This window comes from Alligator mississippiensis, chromosome 6, assembly GCF_030867095.1.
Source record: "Alligator mississippiensis isolate rAllMis1 chromosome 6, rAllMis1, whole genome shotgun sequence".
NCBI lineage: Eukaryota > Metazoa > Chordata > Crocodylia > Alligatoridae > Alligator > Alligator mississippiensis.
In genome coordinates, this window is record NC_081829.1 from 77621021 (window position 1) to 77645750 (window position 24730).

The 24730-nt window shown below is 37.4% G+C and overlaps 1 protein-coding gene and 1 long non-coding RNA gene across 2 annotated transcripts in view; both read right to left on the bottom strand.

Moving 5' to 3' along the window:
• Positions 1–1106: 1106 nt before the first annotated feature.
• On the bottom strand, positions 1107–6453 carry LOC109282071 (uncharacterized). The gene is made up of 3 exons (XR_002088952.2): positions 5751–6453; positions 3221–3410; positions 1107–2535 (listed from the first exon to the last, which is right to left on the bottom strand). It is a non-coding gene; the product is annotated as an uncharacterized LOC109282071 (long non-coding RNA).
• An 11157-nt stretch (positions 6454–17610) lies between these two features.
• The window catches only part of GLRX3 (glutaredoxin 3), a 35391-nt gene continuing 28271 nt past the window's right edge, over positions 17611–24730 (bottom strand). Inside the window, exons 7-11 of the mRNA XM_059730019.1 lie at positions 23669–23726; positions 21885–21937; positions 19636–19675; positions 19441–19533; positions 17611–17902 (exon numbers count right to left, since the gene is read on the bottom strand). Of these exons, the coding sequence (XP_059586002.1) occupies positions 17852–17902; positions 19441–19533; positions 19636–19675; positions 21885–21937; positions 23669–23726 (295 nt within the window). The 3' untranslated portion in view covers positions 17611–17851. The remainder of the gene's footprint in view (positions 17903–19440; positions 19534–19635; positions 19676–21884; positions 21938–23668; positions 23727–24730) is intronic.

Sequence of the window (24730 nt, forward strand, 5' to 3'; positions counted from 1 at the left end):
CTCCCTAACCTATAGGTGTGCTGGGGGTTCCTCCTTCCCAGGTGGAGTACCTTACATTTATTTTTATTAAATTGCATCCTCTTGGGCAAGCCTAGTGGCTCCACAAAAAGTCAAAATGGATTTTTTTTTAAATTGCATCATTTAGAACCTGATAAGAGGAATTTAAAACATAGGTCCTTAAAGAGACTTCTCAATCAGTCATTTAGAATGTGACTGTTCAGGAAGGGAAAGCAAATGGGAATTAGAAAGAGATTGCTAGAGACTGCAACACTGGCTGCTATGATATAATATATATAACACCTTAATAGCCCTTATATATAACTTATGTGCACTTTGTCATTTTATTATAGCTGGAGCTAATAGCAGTGCCTGTAATAAAGGTTGTCTAATATTCCCATTTTAAGACCCCATTTTCAGTTGCTTAGATCTTTGCCAAACTTGACCTCTTTGAGCTCAGACTTCCTATGTTAGAGATCTGCTTTACTCTGGGTTTTTTTGTTTGTTTCTTTGTTTATTCTGGGAAAAGTTCCGCTAAAATGCTTCAGCCATTTTCCAGAATGGAGGTTAAGGTCAACATAGGTTGTTTTGCCCAAGATAAATTCCTTACAGCAGCTTCCTTGAGAAAGTCTTATTCCCTGCTTCTTTAAAGGAAGCAGTGATATGCCTTGTACTGCTTCTGTGAAAAACTGCCCAGATTTGGAAAAGCCTTTGAAAAAAAAATCTCAGTTTGCTCATGCTCAGTTGAGACTTCTTAGTATTTGAGTAATGCTAATATTCTGTGTTCTAGGCCATACCTGCAGTGGTTGAGCAGAACTTTCCTTGAAACACCCGTCCTGGCTGCCTCAGGCTACAGTAGTGCTGAGGACCAGAACTGAGCACTGAGATAGTGCCTCCCCTTTTGCACTCCTAGCCTTTTTTTAAATACCAAACTTGGAAAAAAATGTGGTCAAGTAATTAAGGATAATCATAGGAAATAAGGCTGGAATGTCATATAAATCCAATTCCCTGTTCAACACAACATTTTTAAAAATGAGCACACAGAAAGGAGTTAATTAAGGTTTCATAGACACCCTTATTTCTGATATGACTCAATTTTTTAGTGCAAATATTCTTTTAATCTAGATTTTGTAAAATATTATATAGGTTGCTTTTGTTTATAATGGAGAAACAGGAAAAATAAGTATTATTCAATTAGACCCCAACCCTACAACAATTGCTTAGAGTTACACAAGGAATTAAGTTCAGGCACTGAAAATCACTGGGACAATTGATAGGGCATGAAATTAAGCACATGCATAAATCTTTGAAGAGTCAAGGCTCTAGTTTGTCACAAAATTTCATAGGAAGGTTTGTCATTTGTTTACAATCCACTTGGTTCAGAGACTTCCTATTTTGAATAACATTGTTCATGTATCTCTCAGGCAGTGTGTGTCAAGAATGCTAATCAAGAGAGAGGTTTCTTAGACAAAATTTATGTAATTTGCCTGAGATTTATTTTATATTTGCTTTTTGCTAGGATCCTCTCATCATTCTATATATCTGCAGTATGCATCCATTGTTTATATGTAATTTAGAATTCATTAAAAATAATTAAGGAGAAATGGTTCATTTCATAATTAAGTTGTAATCTAGTGCTCTTGAATAGAAGCTGTCTATGTTCAAAGAATGTTGAAGCAAGTCCAATTCTTAACTATAATATTTTAGAGATTGGTTTTCTATACTAAGAACATGGCATCGTACAATCCGGAAAGACCCGTGTTGTCTTTATACTTCAGAATCACCAAATGAGACATAACAGAATAATAATCAGTTGATCAAAATAAATGCCAGATTAATTAGCATATGCTGAATAGATTTTTCTAAGACGTGTATTTGCAAATGCTACAACTACTGCTACAACATTATATTTCCTTTTCATTGCTCCGAGATTCAGAGCTAACCCACAAATATTTGTGATGCAGAAACAATTCCATCTACCTATATATGCAACACAGTTTTCAAGAGGATTTAAAACCATAGCATATTTTCTAAAGTATAACCACTTTGGGGCTCTGTTTTGAATAAGCTGGAAGGCTTTCAATGCAGCTAGTAAAATGACTGTCTTATATAAAGGCTTACAAACAAATTCATTCTCTTTCTAAAATTGCATTTCAGTTACACAAAACCAAACAAGTCTGGAACATGCAGATGAGCATCTCAAGGAGTATTTTTAATAATATTTTGCTGTATCTAACTCCAACAGAGTAATAACCTTTTCAGGTCTTTGCATTTAGAATTGTAGATTGTTCTCATGTACAAGGAAATCATGCAATGTAATTTTTCCCTTATGTAATTGTTTATGGAAGACGTGGTTATATCATTATATTTTTCTCATTAGATAACATCCTTTACATCAGAAACAACCGTGTTTTTAACCATGTTAAAAAAAACTCCACAGTTCTTTTAATGAAAGAAATATTCACTCCACAAATTCAAAGCAGCAGTCTCATATGCTTCTAAGACAAGGAAGGCTCCATCTAGTGTTACTCACTTAATCTAGGAAAAAACAATATGGTAAAATAAACAAGTTTAGAATAATTGCTAAAATTGCCAGGTATATTTCAGAACAATTCTAGTAAAATAATCAGATTTTCTGCCCATATGTTCTTATATGACAGCTTTCTAACCAACCCCCTTGTGGCTCAGTGTCCAAAACCTAAAGCAATGAAACCAGGCAAAAAATAATCTTGGAGGACTTTTTAATTTACAAAGCCTACTGTTAGTTCCCATAGAAAAATGGAAGTGTATCACATTCCATAATATAAAACCACTCCTACTTATGACTGTTTTCTGGTTTTAGAGGTGAAACAGGGTAGGAAAAAGTAGTCTGGAAGGATACCATACCAAGCTTTTGGGCTCATAGTGAATGCCAATGCTTACTAACAGTACTACATATTTCAGATTATGTTTTAAAAGCTTCACACTTAACCAGTCTCCTACACGTGGCTCCACAGAAGTGGAAGATCACAGCATCTGTTACAAAGAGGTAGAAATAATACCACAGATACTTTTTTTTCTTCTTTGGGAAAAGGATAGGAGTAAGCACGCACGTACACGCACGCACACGCGTGCAGTCTGCCGTTCAAAGTAAACAAGGTCAGGGAATATCTCACACCAGTCATCCTTGTATAGAGTCTGGAATGTAAGTAATATACCATATTTTCTCACATAAAACATTCACCTCTTTTCCAACATTCATGGCCTGGAAGTGGGGGTGTGCATTATAAGCAAGAAAATACAATAGTAGTTTCTGCTTCTGCCAAGGAAAAGCAAAAACGATTCTGAAGTGCTGCATGTGGGTCTTCATAGCTGCTGGCTGTGGACATCTTCTCGCCCCTCATCTTCCTCTCCAGCCCTGGCAGAGGCTTCTGCTACAAAAGCAAAGGAAAAGAGAGACATCTTTCTTCTTCATTTTCTTCAATCTTTCAAAAACAAGGTACATACCTTATTAAGGGGCATGTTTTATTTAAAAAAAACATGGTGTTTCATTTTCAACTTAATATAAGCCTGTTTCTTGCAATCTTTGTTTTCATATTATGCTAGTAATCCTGAAGAGAGTAATTTTGAAGGGATTTAATGAGTACTTAAGGCATGTTTACATTGCCTCCAGACCTCGTTAAGAGGCAGTATAACATATACTAGGCCTGATACCAGGGGTCAGCAACCCTTTGCTGCTGCAAGCTCTGGATCATAGGGAAGTAGGACTGGAAGAGACCTCATCAGATCGTCTAGTCCAGCCCCTGCTCAAGGCAGAATGATCCCCGACTAAACCATCCCAGTAAACTGTCTAATCTGTTCTTGAAAATTTCCAGGGATGGAGATTACACAACTTCTCTAGGTAGCCTGATTCAATGCTGGACCACCCTCATAGTCAAAACATTCTTCCTAATCTCCAACCTAAATGTCCTCTGCAGCAGTATGAGACAATTTTCCTACAGCCAAAGAGAAAAGACTATCCCCATCCTCTTTATAATTATCCTACTTCTTTCAGCTTCTCTTCATAATTCTTGCTTCACAGGCCTCTAATCATTTCTGTCACTCTTCATTGTGTCCACCTCTTTTTTGAAGTGCAGGGCCCAAAACTGGACACAATACTCCAGGTTAGGCCAAATCGAGCAGAAGAAGCACTTGCCTTGACTTGCAAAAGACACTCCTGTTAATACAATCCAATGTTGCTGTGGGCATTGTGCGCATGTGTGTGCACACTAGAGAAAGTATGAAATCAATCAGATGAAATTCAACAGGACAAGTCCTGCAGTTGGTTCAGAATAACTGCATATACAAATACAGACTAGTAAATGATTGACTAGGATTTAGTACTGCAGAGAAGGACCCAGGGTTACAGTGAGCCAGCTCATATTCAGCTGAATATGAACCAATTGTGTCATCCTCTAACTGATTACTAAAGACATTAAACAATGCCAGACCCAGGATGGACCCTAGGGAACCCCACTTGATACTTCCTCCCAACTAGACATTGAGCCATTAATGACTACTCGTTGAGCACAATGATTCAGCTAGTTATGTATTCACCTAGTCTATACTTCTTTAGCTTGTCAATGAGAACGTCATCGAAGATAGCATCAAAAGCTTTTCTGAAGTCGAGATATAGCAAGTCCACAGCTCTCCAACCATTACCTTATCACAGAAGGAAATCAAATTAGCCAGGCATGATTTGCTCTTCATGAATACATACTGGCTATTCCTAGTCTCCTTTAGGGGCTTCAAAATAGATTCCTTAAGGACCTACTCTATCATCTTTCCAAGTATTAAGGTTAGATTGACTGGTCTGTAGTTCCCAAGATCCTCCTTTCCCCTTTTCTTAAAGATGGGCATTTTTCCTACATCTGGAACATTACCTAATCTCCATGGTTCTCAAAGAGGATAGCCCATAGCTCTGAAATGACTTCAGCCAATTTCTTCAATTACCCCAGTGTATTCTATCCAGCCCTGCTGACTTGACAGTATTTAGCCCCTTGTCCCAGACTGCAAATCTCCCGAGTTCCAAAGATGCGTGCACTTACCCTTTCTGCAGATACTTTCATTAGTGTGGCTGGGTAAGTACAGGCACAAGAGAGCAGCAGGAAAGGCTGGGTAGGGGGATACTGTAGATGAAATGAGCAGCAAGGCACAGTTGTGTTTTGCCTGAACCTCTGAGCACCCTTCAACAGAAATTGGATCTTTATGGACCAGATCCAGCCCACAGGTTGTTGACCCCTGCCCTACACTGTAAATAGAAGCTCCCTGGCTCAAGTATTTCCAGGTTGGCACTGAGGTGCAACTTAGTGCAGTCCAAAGGCAGAGCGCCATGCCCATAGTTACAGGACTGAATTCAAATAATGTCAAGAAGTCAAAATTCCACTTGACCCTAAGCGGATCATTGGGCTAACTGGGATAAGGCATACTTTTTTTCTGCAGTAAGAGTATGTAAGGGAGTGATGTGGCTGGCATCACATCTAGTCACCTGTGAATAATCCAGCCTGAATAACTCGATACTCATTTACAGCTGGGTTGACTGGGGCTGGCCTTTGATGCAAGTCTCACACTTGTACCTCTTGTTGGCACCTTAAAAATTCTGCTAGTGTGCCCCTTCAAAAAACCACTGTAAATATTTAAGAGCGTAAAATATACCACAAAAGCCAAGTTCTTTTAGAGTCTTGAGCACTGAGGCAATAGTTTCAAAAAAGGTTCTGAAAGTTAAACTCACTCACTAGGTTGATTTCAAAGGGCTGAGCAGCTGGAAGGGTTGAGGTGCCTTCACTGGAGGATGCCTGTGAAGCAAGAGCAAAGAGAGGCAATTAGAAGCAGCTTCAAAACAAGTGAGCTGCAGTGGAATAGAAACTATTTTTGTAGAAGAACAAGACCATTCAAAAGGGAAAAGGATCTTTATCACTCTGATCTTCTCACTTTACTCCTGTTTCACAACCATCTTACATTCTTCTAAGTGACTCTCTTCTTTTACATGTAATTAAACACAAGCCATTGTTTTTTTTCTGGTATTTATCTTAGTCTGTGACTACTTCTTTTCCAGACCTAAAGGAGGGCACTTTGGGCTTGAAAGGTTGTCCAACCTCTCCCCTAGTCCTGTAAAATACATCACAAAAAACCCCTCACCTTCCTAGACCCTGCGGCTATAACAACACAGCAAACCTACTTCAGTGGAGCAAAGTCATGGAAGTTGAATTAAATGAAAGCAGAGTTGAGCCAACATCGACAGCTTCTGAAAATACCACCCAAAGTTTAATGATGGCCTTTCATTTGTACTACCAAAGCTTCAGGTAGACTGGTCAAAATTTCCGGACTGCAACAAGCACCTGCTGACAACTGTGCTTTTACTTTCAGAGTACAAAGATGTACACATGCATATGAACATTCCTTCTCAGGTATGCATTCTGATTGGCTGTGGGTGTCTGATTAGCATAATTCCTATGACAGGTTCTATATATACACACAATAGAATGCTGAGAGGACCCTAAAGTTGTTAAGCACCCACACCATGTTACATTTCAAATTAAATTAGGCTGACTCCCAGAAGCCCTTTTTGGAAATCCCAGCAAAAGTATATAAAAACTCTGAATTTTGGTTGCCCAGCTACCAATATTTACCAGTAATAAAACAAGGATCTGCCTGGTTCCTATATGATTATTTCTCAACAAAAGCTTTGTGAGTATATGAACTGCTCTGTGCTAATTGGCTCTACAAACCCTCTGTTCCAATAGCCTCACTGTTTGCCACCACTGATTCTATCTTAGCTTTTGGTGGACTCTTACAAAAGCAAAAAAACATGAATCCATAACCCTTAATCCTGCAAATGTCCATCTAATTTCCTCTACCCACTTCTGCCTCTGCACAGTCTCTCCCCCAAAACAAATGCAACAATCCACCAGTTACTTTTAAATGCCTCTTTTCCAAAAGAGCTGAGCATCTAGCAGTTCCCTCAAAACCAATGGCAAATAGCCAATAAAGTGACGACTTATGAGGAGCCATGAAGTATTGCAAGTCATATCAATCATACAGGCCCCTAGCTATGGATTTAGGAGCCCAACTTTAGCCACATTTTTCTTTCCAATCCTAAACTTAATTTTTAAATCACCTATCAACAGTGCAACAGCTTTTTTCCATGTAGTTTTTCAATTAAAAAATCCAATACAATACTATACTGTTTCTTGTTAACCTGATAATCATATTAGGTTTTATCCTGGGCTAATAAACTCCTCTAGCTTTGGCACAGTCTCCAATTCTTACCTTACAAATAGGAAGCCCCTCAAGATATATTTAAGTAACCTAACTTGCTCCCATACATACATTTCACTATTTATCTTTCCAAATGTCTTCCCCTGCAGAACTATTCTATCAGAAGTTTTTGATAAAACTGAAGTTCCCAAAAGACAAAGCTATAAAAAATTACAATAAAAATCAAGTTTAAGGGAAAGTGATCAACTTATAACCAATGGGTTTGTTTGGGTTTTTTTGAAGGACAGATCCTTTTAAAGTTGGACAGTTGGGGTTAAGAAGTTTAAAAACAAAGCTTGCATTCTTTAGTTTCAAAGGAACTTGAGTTTTCCCAGAGCTAGATTAAAGCATAAATACTCTAGGGGCTGGCTCCAGCAATCAAGTGATGGCATCTGAAAAGCGGAGGAGAAAGTTCCCTATCCAGCCTTTGTGTTTGCAAAAAAAGCTTGAAAACAATTTGACCACAACCAGTGCAGCAACATATCTGAGAAAGACCCAGAAGTGTAAGAAAAATCTGTTAATCTAAATGTGGCGTTAACTCTCAAATCTGATGCCCTGGGAACCATGACAACACAGCAACAGACTCATTCCAGGAGTTCACTGGGAGTAGTTCCCCCACAAACACAAGTAGATGGAGAAAATCTGCTTCATTTGGTACCTGTGGACCACACTATTGCTACCTCTTTTTTTTTTCTTTTTTTTTTTTTAATAGGAAAAGAAATATGCTTCTCTTGAGGCAGTGGCCATCTACCAGAAGTTCTGGTATTGTCAAATGGACTGCTGTTCTGCTGCACCTACCGCCCCACCTCTTAATTTGTGTCCCTGGCACAAAATAATAAGGAGCTCCAAGTCATCTCCAGCATATGCTTAGGACAAGACCCACCTCTGGTCTCATACATGCCTAGATAATAACAGAAAAATAGGCTTTTCTTTGTCTGGAAAAGAAAGCTTGCACAATACATTCATGGTACAAGATACGAAATCCTTTCCTGCTCAATGATCAGCAACAGCTTTGCACATGCAGATCAGTAGGTCACACACTTCCCACCTTTCTACCAACAACTGAGCTAACTCTGCAAGTACAAGAGACAGACAGACAGAAATTCCTATGAGAGAATCAGCTGGTCATGACAGCACAGCTTGGGTGGAAAATACATGCATTTTCATCAGGTAATAAAGATGCATCTATAATACCATATTTTCTTGCATACAACCTGCACTCCCCGCCCCCCAAAACCAGCAAGGGAAATCAGGGTACAAATTATATGCAATGAAAAGGGTTCCCTGTAGGTCCAGAAATGCAGAGGTTAGGGGGGGGTGGAGTCGTGGCATGAATTGCCATAGCCGTGAGGGCCTTGCTGAGCAGCTCCACCCCCCCCCCCTTGCTGGCAGTGGCCAAATCGGGCCCCACTGCATGGCTCTGGCTCTATCTCCAGCCCCTAGTACTGAGAAGTAGACCCTCAGTCCCAGACTCCACACCTCGGGTACTTATCTGTATCCTAAGGTAATCTCTCTCTTTCCCTCTTGGGGCCTTCCCAAAATATTTTATATTTGTGTTATACTGGGGGGCATGTTATATATATGAGAAAACATGGTACACAACACATAATCTGTTCTCTCATTACCTGTTATCTTAACAAAAAATAAATGGTTGTTCTTAACTGCAGAGATCAGACTTCCCTTCTCTAGAGCACAGATCAGATCTATGTTTATAATATAGTGTTTCGGTCAATAGACGGTCCTGTACTGACGCCCAGTGTTGAAAAGCATTATTACATGTAAGCATTTGATTTTTTGCTCAACTCAGTAACTGGTATGCAGTACCCTCTTGTGGAAATCTTGCAGTACTGTCCAATGATTATCAAATAGTCAGGAATTGCAAATGGGATATAGAAAACATAGGTAGAATTTTATTTATGTATATACCCATGTCTTTCAAGAGATCTTAGTGCTTGATGTACATGACACAGCTTCATTAAGGTTGAATGAGTACTGGAGAACAGACTCCAATACTCATATATTGGAATAAATATAACCTCTGGAACAGTGAAATTAAACCACAACACTGATAAATCTGCAATAGGTCCCTTATCATTCCAATATTATGCCAATTCATCTCAAATATTCATCCTGAAATTATTCTCACGTTTGAAAAAAAAAAAAAAGTATCAGGAATCAACTGCGCTAAGTTGATTCTATTGTCATACATCTGCAACTACTGGCACTGCACACCTGTCATATTACTTTTTGGAACAATGCAATTAACTGCCTACTGAAATAAAGAGCACCATACGGTTTGTGAGCAAATCCAAAATACTGCTAAAAGTTGGCTAATTCTAAACTGGAAATGGAAAGCATTAAACCACAAATGCTGCATGCCCCCAAAGGTGGGGGGGGCATGGCAAGCTCTGGCAGGCGGCGGTGGCACTATCGGCGGCAGGAGCATGATGGCGGTAAGTGGTGAGCTCCTGCGGGTAGTCGCAGCACTGTCGGCAGTGGGGGGTGGCGAGAGCCAACCAGCAGTAGGCAAACACCTGCAGACGCCACTGGCAATGGCCAGCAGCAGCTGGGGTCTGCTCGCAGACAGCAGGGGGAGGGGGCAGTGGGAAAAAGAGGTGGTGAGCGGCAACTGCCCGCAGACACTGCCGGCAGTGTCAGCAGCGCTTTTGCAGGGAGTGCACTGCCACACTCAGGGGGTGCACATGCACAAGCATGCACCCTCTACACATTAAACCACTAGTTATAGTTCAGAAACATGCCATGAGCTTGAGAAAAAAAAGTTTTAAAACAACACAAAATACAACACAACCAACGGGCATTGATATCAATATTAACGTCTGACCCCCTTGTGAAGTGTTGCCTGTTTTCTAGTGGATCTTTCCTGGAAAAGAGTTACATCAGCACTTTAGTCACCAGTTAGTGCTTCAATAGTGGGCTTTTCCAAAGCCCAAAGCACTTGGGGGGGGGGGGGGGGAAGCAAGAGGAGAGGTGCTCTGGTCCCTGCTTGCCTGGGACTGACGCACTGTCCCTCCCCTGGGAAAGGCAGAGGGAGAAGCAGCAAAGCACACTGGCTGCCTGTACAGGTGTTCTGTCCCCCCAGGAAATATTCTCCAGGGAGTAACTTCACTCAGGTTGCTCCTGAGTTATTTTTCTCCAGAGTGGCCACTTTTACTCTGAGAAAAAAAATTATGAACTTCTGTACACTCATGGCTTCTCCTGAGGGAGCAGGGACTCTACCTGGAGAAACTGAACGTCTGCCCTAGTCCACTAACACTGACTTCAGGATTGTCTTCTGAGAGGAAATAAGACTAAGCCACCTTCTAAGCACAGTCCGCAAGACTAGAATTCCTATTTTATTGGTCTTATTATAAGATGCAGCTGTGTTACACTTATCTTGCACAGATTCACAGAAGTTTAGGGCTGGAAGGGACCTCATGAGATCCACCGTTCTTATTGTTTAATGCTTGTAGTGTTGCATTAGCGCATGGAGTGAAGAGAAAGGAAAGCAGTAATTGCTTTCTATGTGTGATACTGTGACCCTCTTGATCAGCAGTTACTCATGCAAACAACATCAATAAAGTTATAGAATTATCCATGTTGACATATTAACATAATAAACTCATTATAAATTGATGCCGTGTACATTAATGTACAATACCATGGTGATGGCTCCTATAAAGGTTTGTTTGTACCTGAAGAGCCAGTCTAAATTTTATTCTTCTTAAAAGCTCATTGGACCATGTTAATTCCTATTGCATCACTAACAATATGGAAAGCTTGGCTGTCACATTCTAGATTTCATACAGGTTCAAGGTGGTACAAAACAAAGGCAGTATTTTCTTCTTCAAAATGCTATGTATCTGAAAATATTTGGAGTAAAGATGCCATCAGGAAACCTGGAACACAGATTTTTAAGAATTCTCTTGCGTGTGTTTATAAAATGTAGGGAAAAATGCTAGGGGAAGACAAATGGAAGCATCTCTGACCACTGAGTCTGCTTTGCCTACTTTGTAAAGTTCATTATGCTAAAATGAGCAGAATATTATGTCAGCATGACTGTAATGTTAGTACTGCTGAGAGTTCTGACTGGAGGACAGGAAGATAAAGAATTCCTCTGGACCAAACTTGACAGAAGTGATTATTCTATCTACTGTGTTTTCCAAGTTTGATAGCAGAATTTTGTAAGAGAAAGGATGGGACTATATAGGAGTTGAGATTTTTTTAAGACATGCCTAGAGTCTATCAGCTGTTCACTCATGAATGTTTCCTGAATTTGTTGCCTGAAGAATTTATTTTCATCCAGAAGATTAAATATTTCCAAGTAATATAGACAGGCTCTGAAGTAGAGAAAATCTTATTTTTTAAACACAGGAAAAATCCTGAAAGAGGATTCTTGTGCTCCTTGCACACAGATGCAGGAGGTAAGATAAAACCACAGACAAAAAGGAAGGGGGGGTGGAGAAGTCAGGCAGCAAAATGGAAATGGGAAGGGAGAACATACTTTAAATGCATTTTTATTTGTTTGTGTTTACTAAAAACTGCTTTTCTTTTCTTAACCAATTGCATTATAACATGATATATAAAGGCGGAACACTTATGCCTGAGTGTATATCAGTTTGTCAAGACAGCCACCATGACACTACTGTAGCCTATGGCTACTATTTATCTGATAGAGGCTGCAAACATAACATGAAGCACTTCAGAGCTGTTTTTGTTTCATGCAGGACGATTTAAGGCTAAACACCACAATTTAAGTGCTTCATTAGCTGTTAACATCTGTCCCCTCACTACTTTCTAGAGTGTTTTAAAAGGCACTGCAAAAATCTCAAACAGGGACAGCTTAAATGCCTCTAGGATACAACCCTTACTCACTATACAAGCAGCTGGAGTCATTCCCAAGAACTATACAAGTGTCCCCTTTATTACTGTGAGGATGGCCTTACCTGTGGATGGACAGCAGGCAAAGTATAATTCAGAGTAGTACCAAGACACCATAAGGAAGGGCTCACAAAAGGGATTCACTGATCAATCTAGGTAATAAATTAAACTAAGGAAAATGTATAAATTGGTTTAAAAAATCAGAATGAAAATTAAGTGCTTATCTACCCAAAGATTTTCCAGAAAGCACAGTATGAATTTGAAGTGGAATAACTTGACATTCCAGAAAAATGCAGTTTAGCTTAAAGCTACATTGGAAAAAAATATATTATCCTGGAATAAGTTTCCATACATGGAGTTATTCCATAAATATTTCTGATATAACTTATTATATGGACAGGCCCTACGTTTGAACAGCACAGTTAAGATCAATTTTTCCCCATGCTCTTGAAATTATATGTTCACACTGTCAATTTTTTTCAGCTAGCCATCCCATATTCCAAAAAATTCTATGTGGGGGGTGGCAGGGAAATGGTTTGCAATAGTACAAGTAACCTCAATAGAATGAAGATTGTAACATAGCTCTGGCATTTACAGACCTTCATACATACCACTGATATGTTTAGGATTAATATTTAATATTTCACTGAATTTATGGGCTTAAATGTACTGCTCTTTATTTAATGCTAGATGCCAGTCAGATGCTTTCACATACTGTACTTTTTATAGTATTGCTTTTTTATACAGTTGTGATGAGTTGTATCTATATCTAGACAGCTACAGAGATTATATAAAACTTAACTAAATTTTAGAGTTTTTTTAAAATAATTGTTTCTAAGGAATCAACTGAATTTAGAAAAATGAAGTTGGGCTTACTGCAATCAGTTTCCTGTAGACTGCAGCTACACTGGCATCATACCTCTCATGCATAAATTCCACTCTTCACTACCTCATTTGTCAAGCTAAATGATAGGCCTTGAACTTCAAGTCAACTTTCACTGAAAGAGTTGTTTTTTTGATAAATACCAATTTTTAGTTCCCTGTAAAAGATGAGATATTTTTGTTAAAACCTTTATCTGTCCCCATGTATCTAACAGAGATATGGAGGTCAAAGGACACCAGTATTATAATTCCTGCTAAATTATTATTACTAAAACTGACAGAATTAGAAAGGTTTCATGTCTTGCAAATGACCTACTACATGCAGAATTAATCCTCAACAGAAAAGGCTGACTTGCATCATCATATTTGTAATGTCCTGCTTTTTGGTACATAACACTGAAAGACCTTTGATATTCTTTTCCACAGAAATTGGTGAGTGTTTTTGTTATTTTTAATCTGCCAGTGCATTGTTATGTCTATACTGTGCTTCTTGGGAACACTGCTATTGTAAGCATGTGGTGCCCATTCCCATGCCACATGCAAAGAAGAGTCAAGTAGCTGATTTTTTGCTCATGGGTTTCAGGTGTGTGCCCATTTTTCATTGCAAGCAGAGCAGGGTATTTCCATAGAATCCCAAGCACAGTGCAACATCACACAGACATTTCCTGCAAATTCAAAAGCTGTATTAAAATCTATACATCAGTTGACATTAAAAGAGTTTTGATAATGTCAGTACTTTTCAGTAGCCCCAAGGTTTTTCCTATACAAACGTACAGAAAATGCCTGGAAATCACTGACGTTATCTATTTTAAAAAGCTGATGTATACTAGCAAACTTGTACTGTGATCCATTACCGCTGCAGCAGGATAAGCAGTAGCAGCAACAACAGACACTATAAAGCAGAATATTCATTTCAGCCATCCTATTGAGTGCAACACAGCTACCGTTTAACACTGCACTGTACCGCATCATTAACATCAAAGTTTTGGACACATTATCAAACTCTCTTCTTGTGAAACATCTTTAAAAGCCATAAACCTTCAAGACCTCACTAAAAACTGAATCAGGAAGATGCACCTCTAGGAGCTTTGGGCTCTTTGTGCAGAAGTTAAGTTTCCTTTAGATGGATATCACCTCGGTGGTAACTAGGCCTTACACCTTGTTTAGCAAGACAGATTTAACACTGCAGCATAAATTATCAAGGTTGAATTCATTGTCAGCAAGGGAACAGTCTACAAAAGGTCAAACAGCTTTGTCCACTCAAAAGCCAATTTAAGCAAATTTGAAAACACATGACAAAATAAATTTATTAATTTTCACAAATATTTATGTATGTAAGGGCACATAGGGAAGTCCAGATTAGATAATCAAAGGTGTAGGTTTTAATTAGCATGTTTTTCCAGTATTTCCTACCTGTTTCTTGTAACTTGGTCACTGCAGCCAGAGCCTTCTGTGTTGAAAGATGTGTAAATGCATGAGCATTGCCTTTTTTATTTGATAAACAGTATAAGCTTTTAGTAGAAGCACTCTCAGGGTAGAGCATTTTATTCCCAACAGGCTTTCATTTAAAGGCAGAACCTGTGTTAGTCTCCTCATGTGGAATCACTTTTTTCAAGGAAGATTTTAACCATTTGACAAAATCTCCTTTCATGCTTGCTTCAAATATTTATGGGGATTTCCTCCTCTTACCCACCCAGGGATTACAGGCCAAATGTATTTGCACAGTTTACAGTGTTCCACCACAAAGAGGCAGCCTCCACCAACAGATAGCACTGTCAGATGTCTGGGGAAGGAATGTCAGAACTTTATACGCACACCATGCTCCTGCTGAGGCTCCTGATTATGAGAAACAGCTACTTCTATATCAACAATCGTGGCTGTAGAAGAAGTAAGCTAAATGTGATGGTGTTTCAATGGCAAACTGAGCTTTTAGGTAATAAGGTAATGATGGTCAAATTTCTTCTTCCTGTCCACACAAAAAAACCTGTCCTAAACTATATGAAGAGAGTCAGAAAAACTATCACAAATAAATACAAGCTTTTAAAACTATGTAAGCGCAATTTATAAGATGCACATAGGGTTGAGTTTATTATCAGTAGAAGTTGGAGCAGCAAAAAAGTATATATTGGAATACAGATAATATGATAACTTTTTATTTTAAACTACAAGTATATATAAATAGGTGCATTATTTTTCCCGCGTTTTCCTAAATCCTCCTGGTTAAAAAGTTCTCACTTGTAGGAACCAGCATATAGTACTTTTCTTCACAAGTCCAGACTTGTCAATGTTGCCACCCTAAATAAAATCAAAATATAGCCATCTATACAATATAAGGTCCAATTTGACTTAGAGGATTTAAATCAACCATATCCAAATTAAATATTTAGAAACAGAGCATTTACACTTTCTGCTATGAACTACTTGGAGAAGTTTGTTCCCAGAAAATCTATTTCATCAGCAAAAGGTACTGAAGTCTAATATATGGAACTCACCAAAATTCAGCGCAAGATAAGGATTATCAAAAACAGTAGAACTTTGCTAATTTGCACCAGTGCTGGATACAGCCTTTGAATTGTGTGCATGAGAAATTAAGTGAATACATAAATTGAATGAAACACAAAATGAACTAATCATAATTTTAGTTCAGTGATGCATCTTATACTAGTAAAACAAGGTAGTATATTTTGAACAAATGAACTCTTTTAACATTTAAAACTTCAAAGCAAGATTAGTTTAGTCAGGCTTCACAAAAAAGTTGTCAATCCACTGTATTTTGTGCAGATTAGTGAGAGAAGGTTTAGGTACATTTTACTCCACTGAATTTTGAATAAAATTTTGCAGTTATGAAATATATATTGTAGAGAAAAACAACAATTTATATTTAATCTTCATTTAATTAAAGGTTCCAATTCCTAATTTGACCACTGGGATGGTGTATTTTTTGGCATAATATTGTTTAATGAGGTAGGCAACGATTATTACTGACAAATGCCTGGAATATATTGCAAATCATTTTGAAAGATTAATTAAAAATTGTTTTCATGACATGGACATGATTTTCTGTAATGAGATTAAAATTGATCTTTCAGTTATAAAAATGTAACTATTTTCAAAAAATTGCCAAAATTATTCCCATACTATTAATACTTGAGGAGATTAAAAGGCAATCTGTTTAAGGATTTTTATGTGTATATATACTTTTTTTTAATTCTGACACAAAATACGGTGAAGGTATAAATCTAGTGAAACCTAAAGGGGTTGTCAAATGGCTTAGGGATGGATGTAATAAGGGGTACAGGTGCCTAAAGATGGATTTTGATAGAATTTAGGAAACTAAATCTAAAAAGCACATACTTACCTACCACCAAACCCTAGAAATGTCAAATGAATTTAGACATCTTCCTGGTGAGTTCTGTTTCTATACGCATACTCAGCCCTTCTCTCACCTAAACCAACTCAAGATTAAGTGCTATTCTGCCGAAATCCACAAAAGAGCTCCACCCAGTAGGCATGTTCAGAACTTCTAACACTTGGAGAACTAGGACCCTCAAAAAGATGCAGCTGTGACCACTTTTTTTTTGGTTACCATTTGACAGTTTCTCAGTAGCTTACGTGAAATGAATTTAAGTGGTCTCAATTCCAATACCTAGACAATCATGAGAAGTGCACAGCCATGGTGAGCAACCTCATTAGTCTAAGTAAAGAAGTCAAGGACTGAGTTATATGGAGACTGAATGTTCTTAGACTTCAAGAAGTGACGCCCTCCAAGTCAGCAGTGAGGCAGATGCAGAGAGCCTTGCACTGCCTGTACTATACTGTTTCAAGAAATGGACAGAATTAACTTCTATTTCCTACAGTAACAGTTCCTGTATTGTTTGTGTACACTACACACTACTGATGTTCTGTGGAAAAGCTAGGCATGTGGTTTAGCTTCCTAAGCTTCTTTCCCCCATTCAGACTGAATAACAGAGGTAGAGAGGATGAAGACAATGGGTCTTTGAAGGATAAAAAGAAGAAGAAAAACCACATCCTCTGAGATAGAGGACCCCGGGGGGGGAAAAAAACAACTTTTGAATATTCATCTCCCAGGAAGTAAATACCTATTTTATTTCCTTCTAACAGCAACACTGAAGGTACAAAAGAATGGCCAAGGTTTGGGATTTATTGAATCATCTCCATCTTAATTTAAATATGTCCAATGGAAAAAGGTCACATTTAAATAGGCTGAATATCACCTGAAGTCAACAAACAATTACTGTAAACTACGCAGAAAATGGATATGTATTACACATCTGAAACTCATTAATAATGATTTAATTGTAGTATTCCAGATTAAGGTTTCCATACTAATTTTTCTGCTTGCTGAACATTAAGAACAATTATTAACAGACACACTGAAAATGGTCATGCTCTGTGCCATGGAGGCAGTCCTATTTAGGTTTCTAGTAAGAACTGTAGCCCATAAAGCTGACGTGTTTTAGTTTAGATGGAAAGTGGAATGGGGACTTACACTACAATACTGTTAACTGTCTAGATACAATCAACAGACTGATATTTACAATAATGTAATGAAAAACAAACTTTTTAACATTCCATTTTAATTGAATTTGAAGACATAAATACAGTGTTGCATTATGGGTGAAAAATTAATTTTACATATAGATCTAGCATGAAATTGTGAAATATATAGGGCAAGCCAAAAGCTTTACTCCTGCTCCATTTACCCAGGGTAAATCATGTATTGTTCCAATTCAATCCATAAACAAATCATTTTTTGCAATATTTCAGCTCCTATCATTAGCATTCATGTCCATTTGCATTAATTTTCTCCCTTCAGAATGAGTAACAATTCTCCATTTTCTTTTAGTTCCTGTAAAGAAAGATATAATAATAACTTACTACACATATTTTGCAGTTACACTGGCATCAATTCAATACAGACAGTTTACAGATAAGGAAATCAATCCAGCAACTATTAAAGGGATGGGCTAGATGACCCACCAGAGGTCCCTCTCAAGCAGAAGTAATTAATTTTTGTAATGCTTTATTTAAACTATTCTATTTGAAGGTCTATTGTCTTAAAAAGAAAAAAAAAAGACAACAAACAAAAACAACTTTTACGTAGAAAAAGACCCAGAAAATGAGTATGCAAATGAATTTTAAAGGAAGGTTATTTTTTGCACAGGTCATTCAAAATGTATTTTGGTCTACATTTGCAACATTTTACAACAGGTTAAAAAGGGTCACCCATCACAATCTGTTACCAAGCCATATTCAATTAAGTGATACAAGAGATTGATGCAAAGAAATTAGGAATACGTGCACGCATTACTTCAGATAGAATAAAATTTAGTTTAAATTATAAAGCACTCAATTGATTTAAGTTAATGTGAAATATTATTTAAATCTATAAACATATGTTTAAACTATATAAAAACAGCAATTTGAATATTAAGAATTTTATCTTATTTCTAATATTGTTTTGTGTGTTTCATGTGTGATTTTACGTAACAATGTACTCTCTAAGATGTGTAATGCCTATGTACCAGCAGAATGCACCACCAAAATCAGCTGAGTAAATGCTCAGTCCAACAAGGCTGATGACAGTTGCACTCTTCCAAATTTCCCCACCCCACTTCCCCAAACTTACAGATAAATATAATATACTGCAACTTATTTTCAATGCCCAAAACTATACTTATTGATTACTGTAAGAGATAACCTATAATTGTGACACACCTGTTAAGTAAATATTTTTTTAAATCGTCTATACAATTTAAGTAATACCAACTTATTTTTAGAACTAAATGAGATTTATTGACTATATCTTCCCAGGAGTTACAATGCCTATGGAATTGGCTATAAAACATTCAGACAAGAATAGGCTCAAGAGTATTTGGGGTTTAGAACACTGTGCCTGCTCTGTTACAAAAATCAAAAACCATAGTAACAAATGCAGATCTATTTTTGTTGCTTCAGGGTCTGTTCAAAATACTACAATAAACCTTGCCTTTTTTTTTCTTTCGGGAATGAGACAGTTTGCTAGGAAAAAATGTCTCACCTACCTTATTTGAGAAAAGCAATGTCAGAAGTAAAACTAAGAAGCAAATGAAACCTGTAAAAATGCACCCACGGGGTAAAAATGGTCTTTACAGTAAAGGTAACTGACTGCTGTCAAGAAAATACATTTCACTGCTACATCAGAGTCTGTGCGAGTGCTAGAGATTTAAAGCTCCTTTCAACCATACGTTGAAATAATGAAAGTCATAGTAAAACCAACCAAGTCATTCTAGTTCAAAATCTAGGGCCATTACATGGGTGTTTATGTATATTTTAGTTATAAAAATATTTTCTCTCTCAGACTATAACAGTTGATTTACATGTTAAACAGCATTTTTTGTCCCTTACCTTAACAATATCCAACCCTCCAACAAGTTCACCTTTCACATACAGTTGAGGATATGTTGGCCACTTTGAATAGGTTTTTAATCCTTGCCGTACCTAAGGAAAACAAGCTTAATTTTAAGCCTCTCCATTACAACTTTACTAGGTATAACAGAAATAATCTACAATATAGGAAGGAAAAAAAACCCTCACATTTACCTCTTCATCTTCCAGTATGTCAAATGTCTCAAAATCAACACTACAAAGAAAAAGCAAAATGATTTATGCAGTTTTTCCTACATAAGACTGTCAAAGAAGTAACCAACGTATTTGTTTTCACATAACTTGCTAACTCCCTGATCAGAGAGTATTTTTATTTATAGTCAGTAAGAAAAAGAATGTAAAACAACCCAACCAGTTAAATGTAAGGTGAATGACACCAGAACATTAGCTAGTAATTTCAAGAAAAATGCTAATTATTTTAAAGGAAATTGCATACGTTAGCATAATATAGCTGTACATCTGAAAAGCAAGAGTTACTGTGACCAACACAACACCCAATTTAATGGAAAAGCTACTGAGTAGGAAAAGCTGCACAAAAGACCCTGAATAACTACAGTATAAGTTCCATCTAGACACTTCGGGTATACAAAGCAAGTATCCAATATCTACCATTTACTAATTTGGGCTAAGTACAGACAGTCAAAAAGCCCAAGGCTGAATCAATTTAATCTTCACACATTAGTCTAACCTGTGTAGATTGAACCGATAAATGAATAAACAAACATTCACTCTTGATTCCAGAAATGCAGTTACGTGCCTGCAGTAGCTAAGGCCAGAAGCCAGGGGGCAACAGAGCGCTGGAGCAGACAGCTTGGGCCAAGGCTAGCCCACCCACCTTGCAGAGGGAGGTGGGGCTTGCAGGGGAGATGCAAAGCATCCTGGGATGCTGAGGGACTGTGAGTTAACTTGAATGTGGAGAGGATGTGAGACAGAAGTTCAATAAACCAATTTAACCTAAATCCTAAATCTGATACTACATTCATCCAAGTCTATCTTAAACTGGTTTTGGCCATTTTGAAAACAATTTACATGCACTGAACTTCTGTTGTGTTATTGATCTGACCCGGTTTCCAATCACTTTTACTGGTCTGTAGTACAGACTGGTTTACCTGCAATTTCTGCCCCTAGCCACAGAGTTTAAGAAAAGATAACATTTTAAAGACTAATAATAATTCTTGTAGAAATAAATGGTTCTTTAATTTTTGCGTGGTCATTTAGCATTGTCACCAAGAAGGCATGAGACAGTCTCAGGCAAGATTACTGATCCAGATTATTTTTAATACATAATCCTTTGTACTCTGAATAAAACTATTTCTTAATAACCAGCCAGTAAGCAAGTTCTTAAATTCTGGCTTTGGAGCCCTTATACAGGACAAAGATTTATAAATGACTGCGTATTTCTTAATTATGCTTTGATTATACAAATCTCTCCATTTTGATAACAGTTCTCAGAGCTAGTTCACACGTCTCTAAGCAGAGTTGCTTTGATTGTACCCCCCTCTAAACACACCATTCAGCATCTGTTCTAGAAGGAGATTTTAAATGAAGTTTCCTTTTGAACTAGGATTACTGTGGGGATGAACCCCCAGCTCTATAAACCATCCGCACTGGACAAAGAACTGCAGGGAAAGATGGAAAATCAGAGGTTAGCTATGACAAGATCAGATGTTCAGGTCAGCATATATTTTGTGGGCCAAAAGGGAGTTTTAAGAGAGCTGCTAATCAGAGTGAAAGGATTTCTATGGTTGATAACCAGAGGAAAAACAGGAGAATCAGAAGAGGAAACATTTCATAGTGCTTGGTGCTAATTAGAGCAGAACAACACCAATTAGTTATTTTCATGACTTAAATTTCAATGCAATATATACCATAAATTTAATTTAGTAGCTAAAATAAATTTAAGAAGGAATATAAAATTCTATTACAGTTGGAATTATCAAAGGCTGGCTGTTTTTCCTTCCAAATAGTGGTTATGGCCCTAAATAGCCAGGGATGATTATGGATTTGAAGTAGCTAGTAATTGCTCTCACTACTGTGGTGCCTTAAGAAAGAACATGGATGTAATATGTGCAGTAACAAGAAAAAGTATTATTTTACTAATATGATCAGAAAAGTGACCTTTGAGTTGATTTAGTGGTTTATTCTACCAATCATCATAAAATGCTAATATTATGCTAATAATATGTGGATACCATACCAAACTCCACCTCCTTTCTCTTAGGGTAAAATCCTCTATTTTTAGGCCTATAAAATGCTTCGGTTTTGGGGTTTTTTTGGTAGAGTCAAGCCATTCTCCCCTATGAAGCAGGGTCTGGTCTTTCCCAACTTTTTGTGAGTCTATTCATAAACAGTTCACTTTTTAAATTAAAATTTTAAAAAAGGTGATTTAACTGTAGCCTACATACCCAGTGCCATTTAGGATTTCTATAATTTGCTTGCTGAATCCACATTTTGCCACCTAAAAATAAGAGGGAAGATATTCCAATTAAAACACTATTTTTGTGGATTTCCAAATGAAAAATATCTTAAAACAACGAATTTGGCAATGCTCACCCCCATAATCCAATTAGGAATCGTTTTTATTGCTTACAAACAACCTTCACTCTTGATGTCTCATTATCTCTGTGCTATACCTTTCTCTTCCACTTTTTAGCAGCTAAGTAGTAAACTTCCATTTTCAGGCCCAGGTTTAGCTTCGCTACACAATTTTTCATTCACTTCTGAAAAGTATATAAAACACTGGGGGGAAAAAAAAATCACGTTTTCCATTTCTTCAGTTCTGGCACTTGGATGGATTCCACAGGGAACATATTTTCCACAGCCATCCATACTGTTGTTGGAAACTGACTACAGCTAGGGTGCAGGTTATTACTCAAGTATGCAAAAAAAGCCCAAGCTACGAAGAAGCCCAATTAAAACAAAAAAAATTATTGGGGATTTTACTATTGGCAACAAACAAAAACCCTCCAACTTTATGAATCTTATGCTAAGCACTCCCCCCAAAATTGACTGTTAATCTAGTCATTTCTGTGAGGGAGCAGGTAGCTACTTCCAACTAACAGATGTAATCCCACCCACTATATGATATTCCTGGAACTAGCTAAATTACCCCTTCCACAGAGTCAATATCTTCCTCCAGGACTCAAACACCATCATGGCAAATCAGCAAAAGAGCCCTTAATATGATGCTTATAATGCAATTAATATACAAAAAAGAGTCAGGGAGCACAGTAAAATGAAATGGGAGAAGAGCACCTATTTCCCCTTCTCTCTAAAAATAGTGAACAAACATCTCTCATACTCAGATTACAGAACAGAGGGGGTTCATTGCCTAGAATCCATCATCCCAATGAAAATTGATTTAAGTGCACTTGAAGCAGTTTTCACCCACACTGCTGCACCTGTCTCACTGCTCACAAAGAGTGCAATTTATCCCTTGGCCAGTTTGTTTGTATATGCAGCACATTGAGAAACAAGACGACCTTTTGATTTACAGTCATTTGCTGTCATTTTAATCCTAATTATTAGCAGTTGTCTTTTTTAGATCATCATACTTATTCCGGTCTGTAGGATAATTAATTGAAGCTTAAAGAGACACCAGGTGTAGTACATCCTACACATGGGAAAACAAAACAGTGGATCATTTTACGGTACGTGGTGCTATATTTTAGTCTTAAAAACATCCTGCAGATTTTTTTAAGCTGTTCTGAACATATGCTTAATGAAGACAGAGACAAATTAAAATGAATAGCACACAAAGGGAGATGCCACAAGATGTGCCTAAGATCAACACGTGAGATAACAAGCAAAGGGCAGGCCTCAAGTGTGGAAATCTCAATAAAGCAGCAATGAAAGAAGGAGAGCAGTAAGAGAAGTAAGACTGATGCTACCAGTAACAGTAACCAAAAGACAAGCAGGTAGAATTGGCTGAGGACTATAAATGTGGATTGAGCCAATGGACATAACCAAAAGTTTTACTGTCACAATGGTTTCAGAATGTCATAGTGCCCTGCTGATGGACTGACAGCATTCAGGTAAAATATGGATTGCTTTGTAGGGTTTACAGAAGCACCAATTAAGATACAGATAGCTAAAATTTCATTAGCCAAAAAAAGAGGTTTAACTATTCCCTTGTTGCAGATATGAACAGATAAAGAAATTACAATAACGCCACTTTTGAGATCCTTACCTGTTTGTTGCCTTTCATAAATAGCATCACAGGAGCCTTGTTTATCAGGCCTTTAAGTCTAAAGGAGAAGGGAGTGGAAGAGGGGGGAATGATAGAGAAACAATCAGTTCAATTATTAAGTTGTACTTTTGTCTTACTTTGTCAGTAAACACAAATATATGAAAGATGGGGAGATGATAATTCATAGATTGCCAAGTATATTTCAAGCAGTCTTCTAAAACAACTACATTCATTTGTAGTATTTTATTTCATTTTCTTCATATGCCATTGTAAACCGTATTACTTTTAAAGCAATGATTTATTTTTCCAGACTGAACTGTTACCAAGATGCAATTAATTAAAAAGAGGGGAAAAAAATCAAAGATATCTGTAATACCCAGACATTCACGTATTTGATTTTTCAAAAAACTTCAAAATCAAGTAATTAGTTGTTCAAATTCTTCAGACACCGAAGTCTGAACTTTTCATAAAAGCAACTTTGATAAATACTGGTTAAGACATGACATTTCATTATTTGTGGTAGCCTCACAGTATGTTTTGCATAATTTTTTAGGTTCTTCACTTCTTTACAAAAACCCTCCATTAGAAATTTTGATTAAGTACATCCAGAACATTAGATTCCACAAACACCTGATAAGTAAGGAATCATGTTTTATGACCTTCCAGTATAAGCTCCATCAAATTGTAGGAAACACTCTACATTTCTTTATTTTAAATGTGGGATAACAGCAGTCCTGTTTGGCTGAATCCTCCATTAATACAGAACAGAGACAGGAGCCCTAGAGTGGCACATGGAAACAGCTTCTTCTTTTGTACCCTTAACTAAAAAGCCATGGTCTAAGTTAAAAAAAAATCAGGGGAGCAGCTCTGATTTACCACATTGTCATAAAAATCTTTTCATATTGGGAGATTGCAAGCATAATTCCACCCTGTTGCTTTTCTCTGCAAAAGGCTGCCCCCCTTTTCGCAATGCTTGCTCCTCCTTCCCAATATACCAGGGGGTTCCTGGGAATAAAACTGGTGCAGGTGAAAGACCCTCCTGTTTTAGCTTTGTCAGTGGAG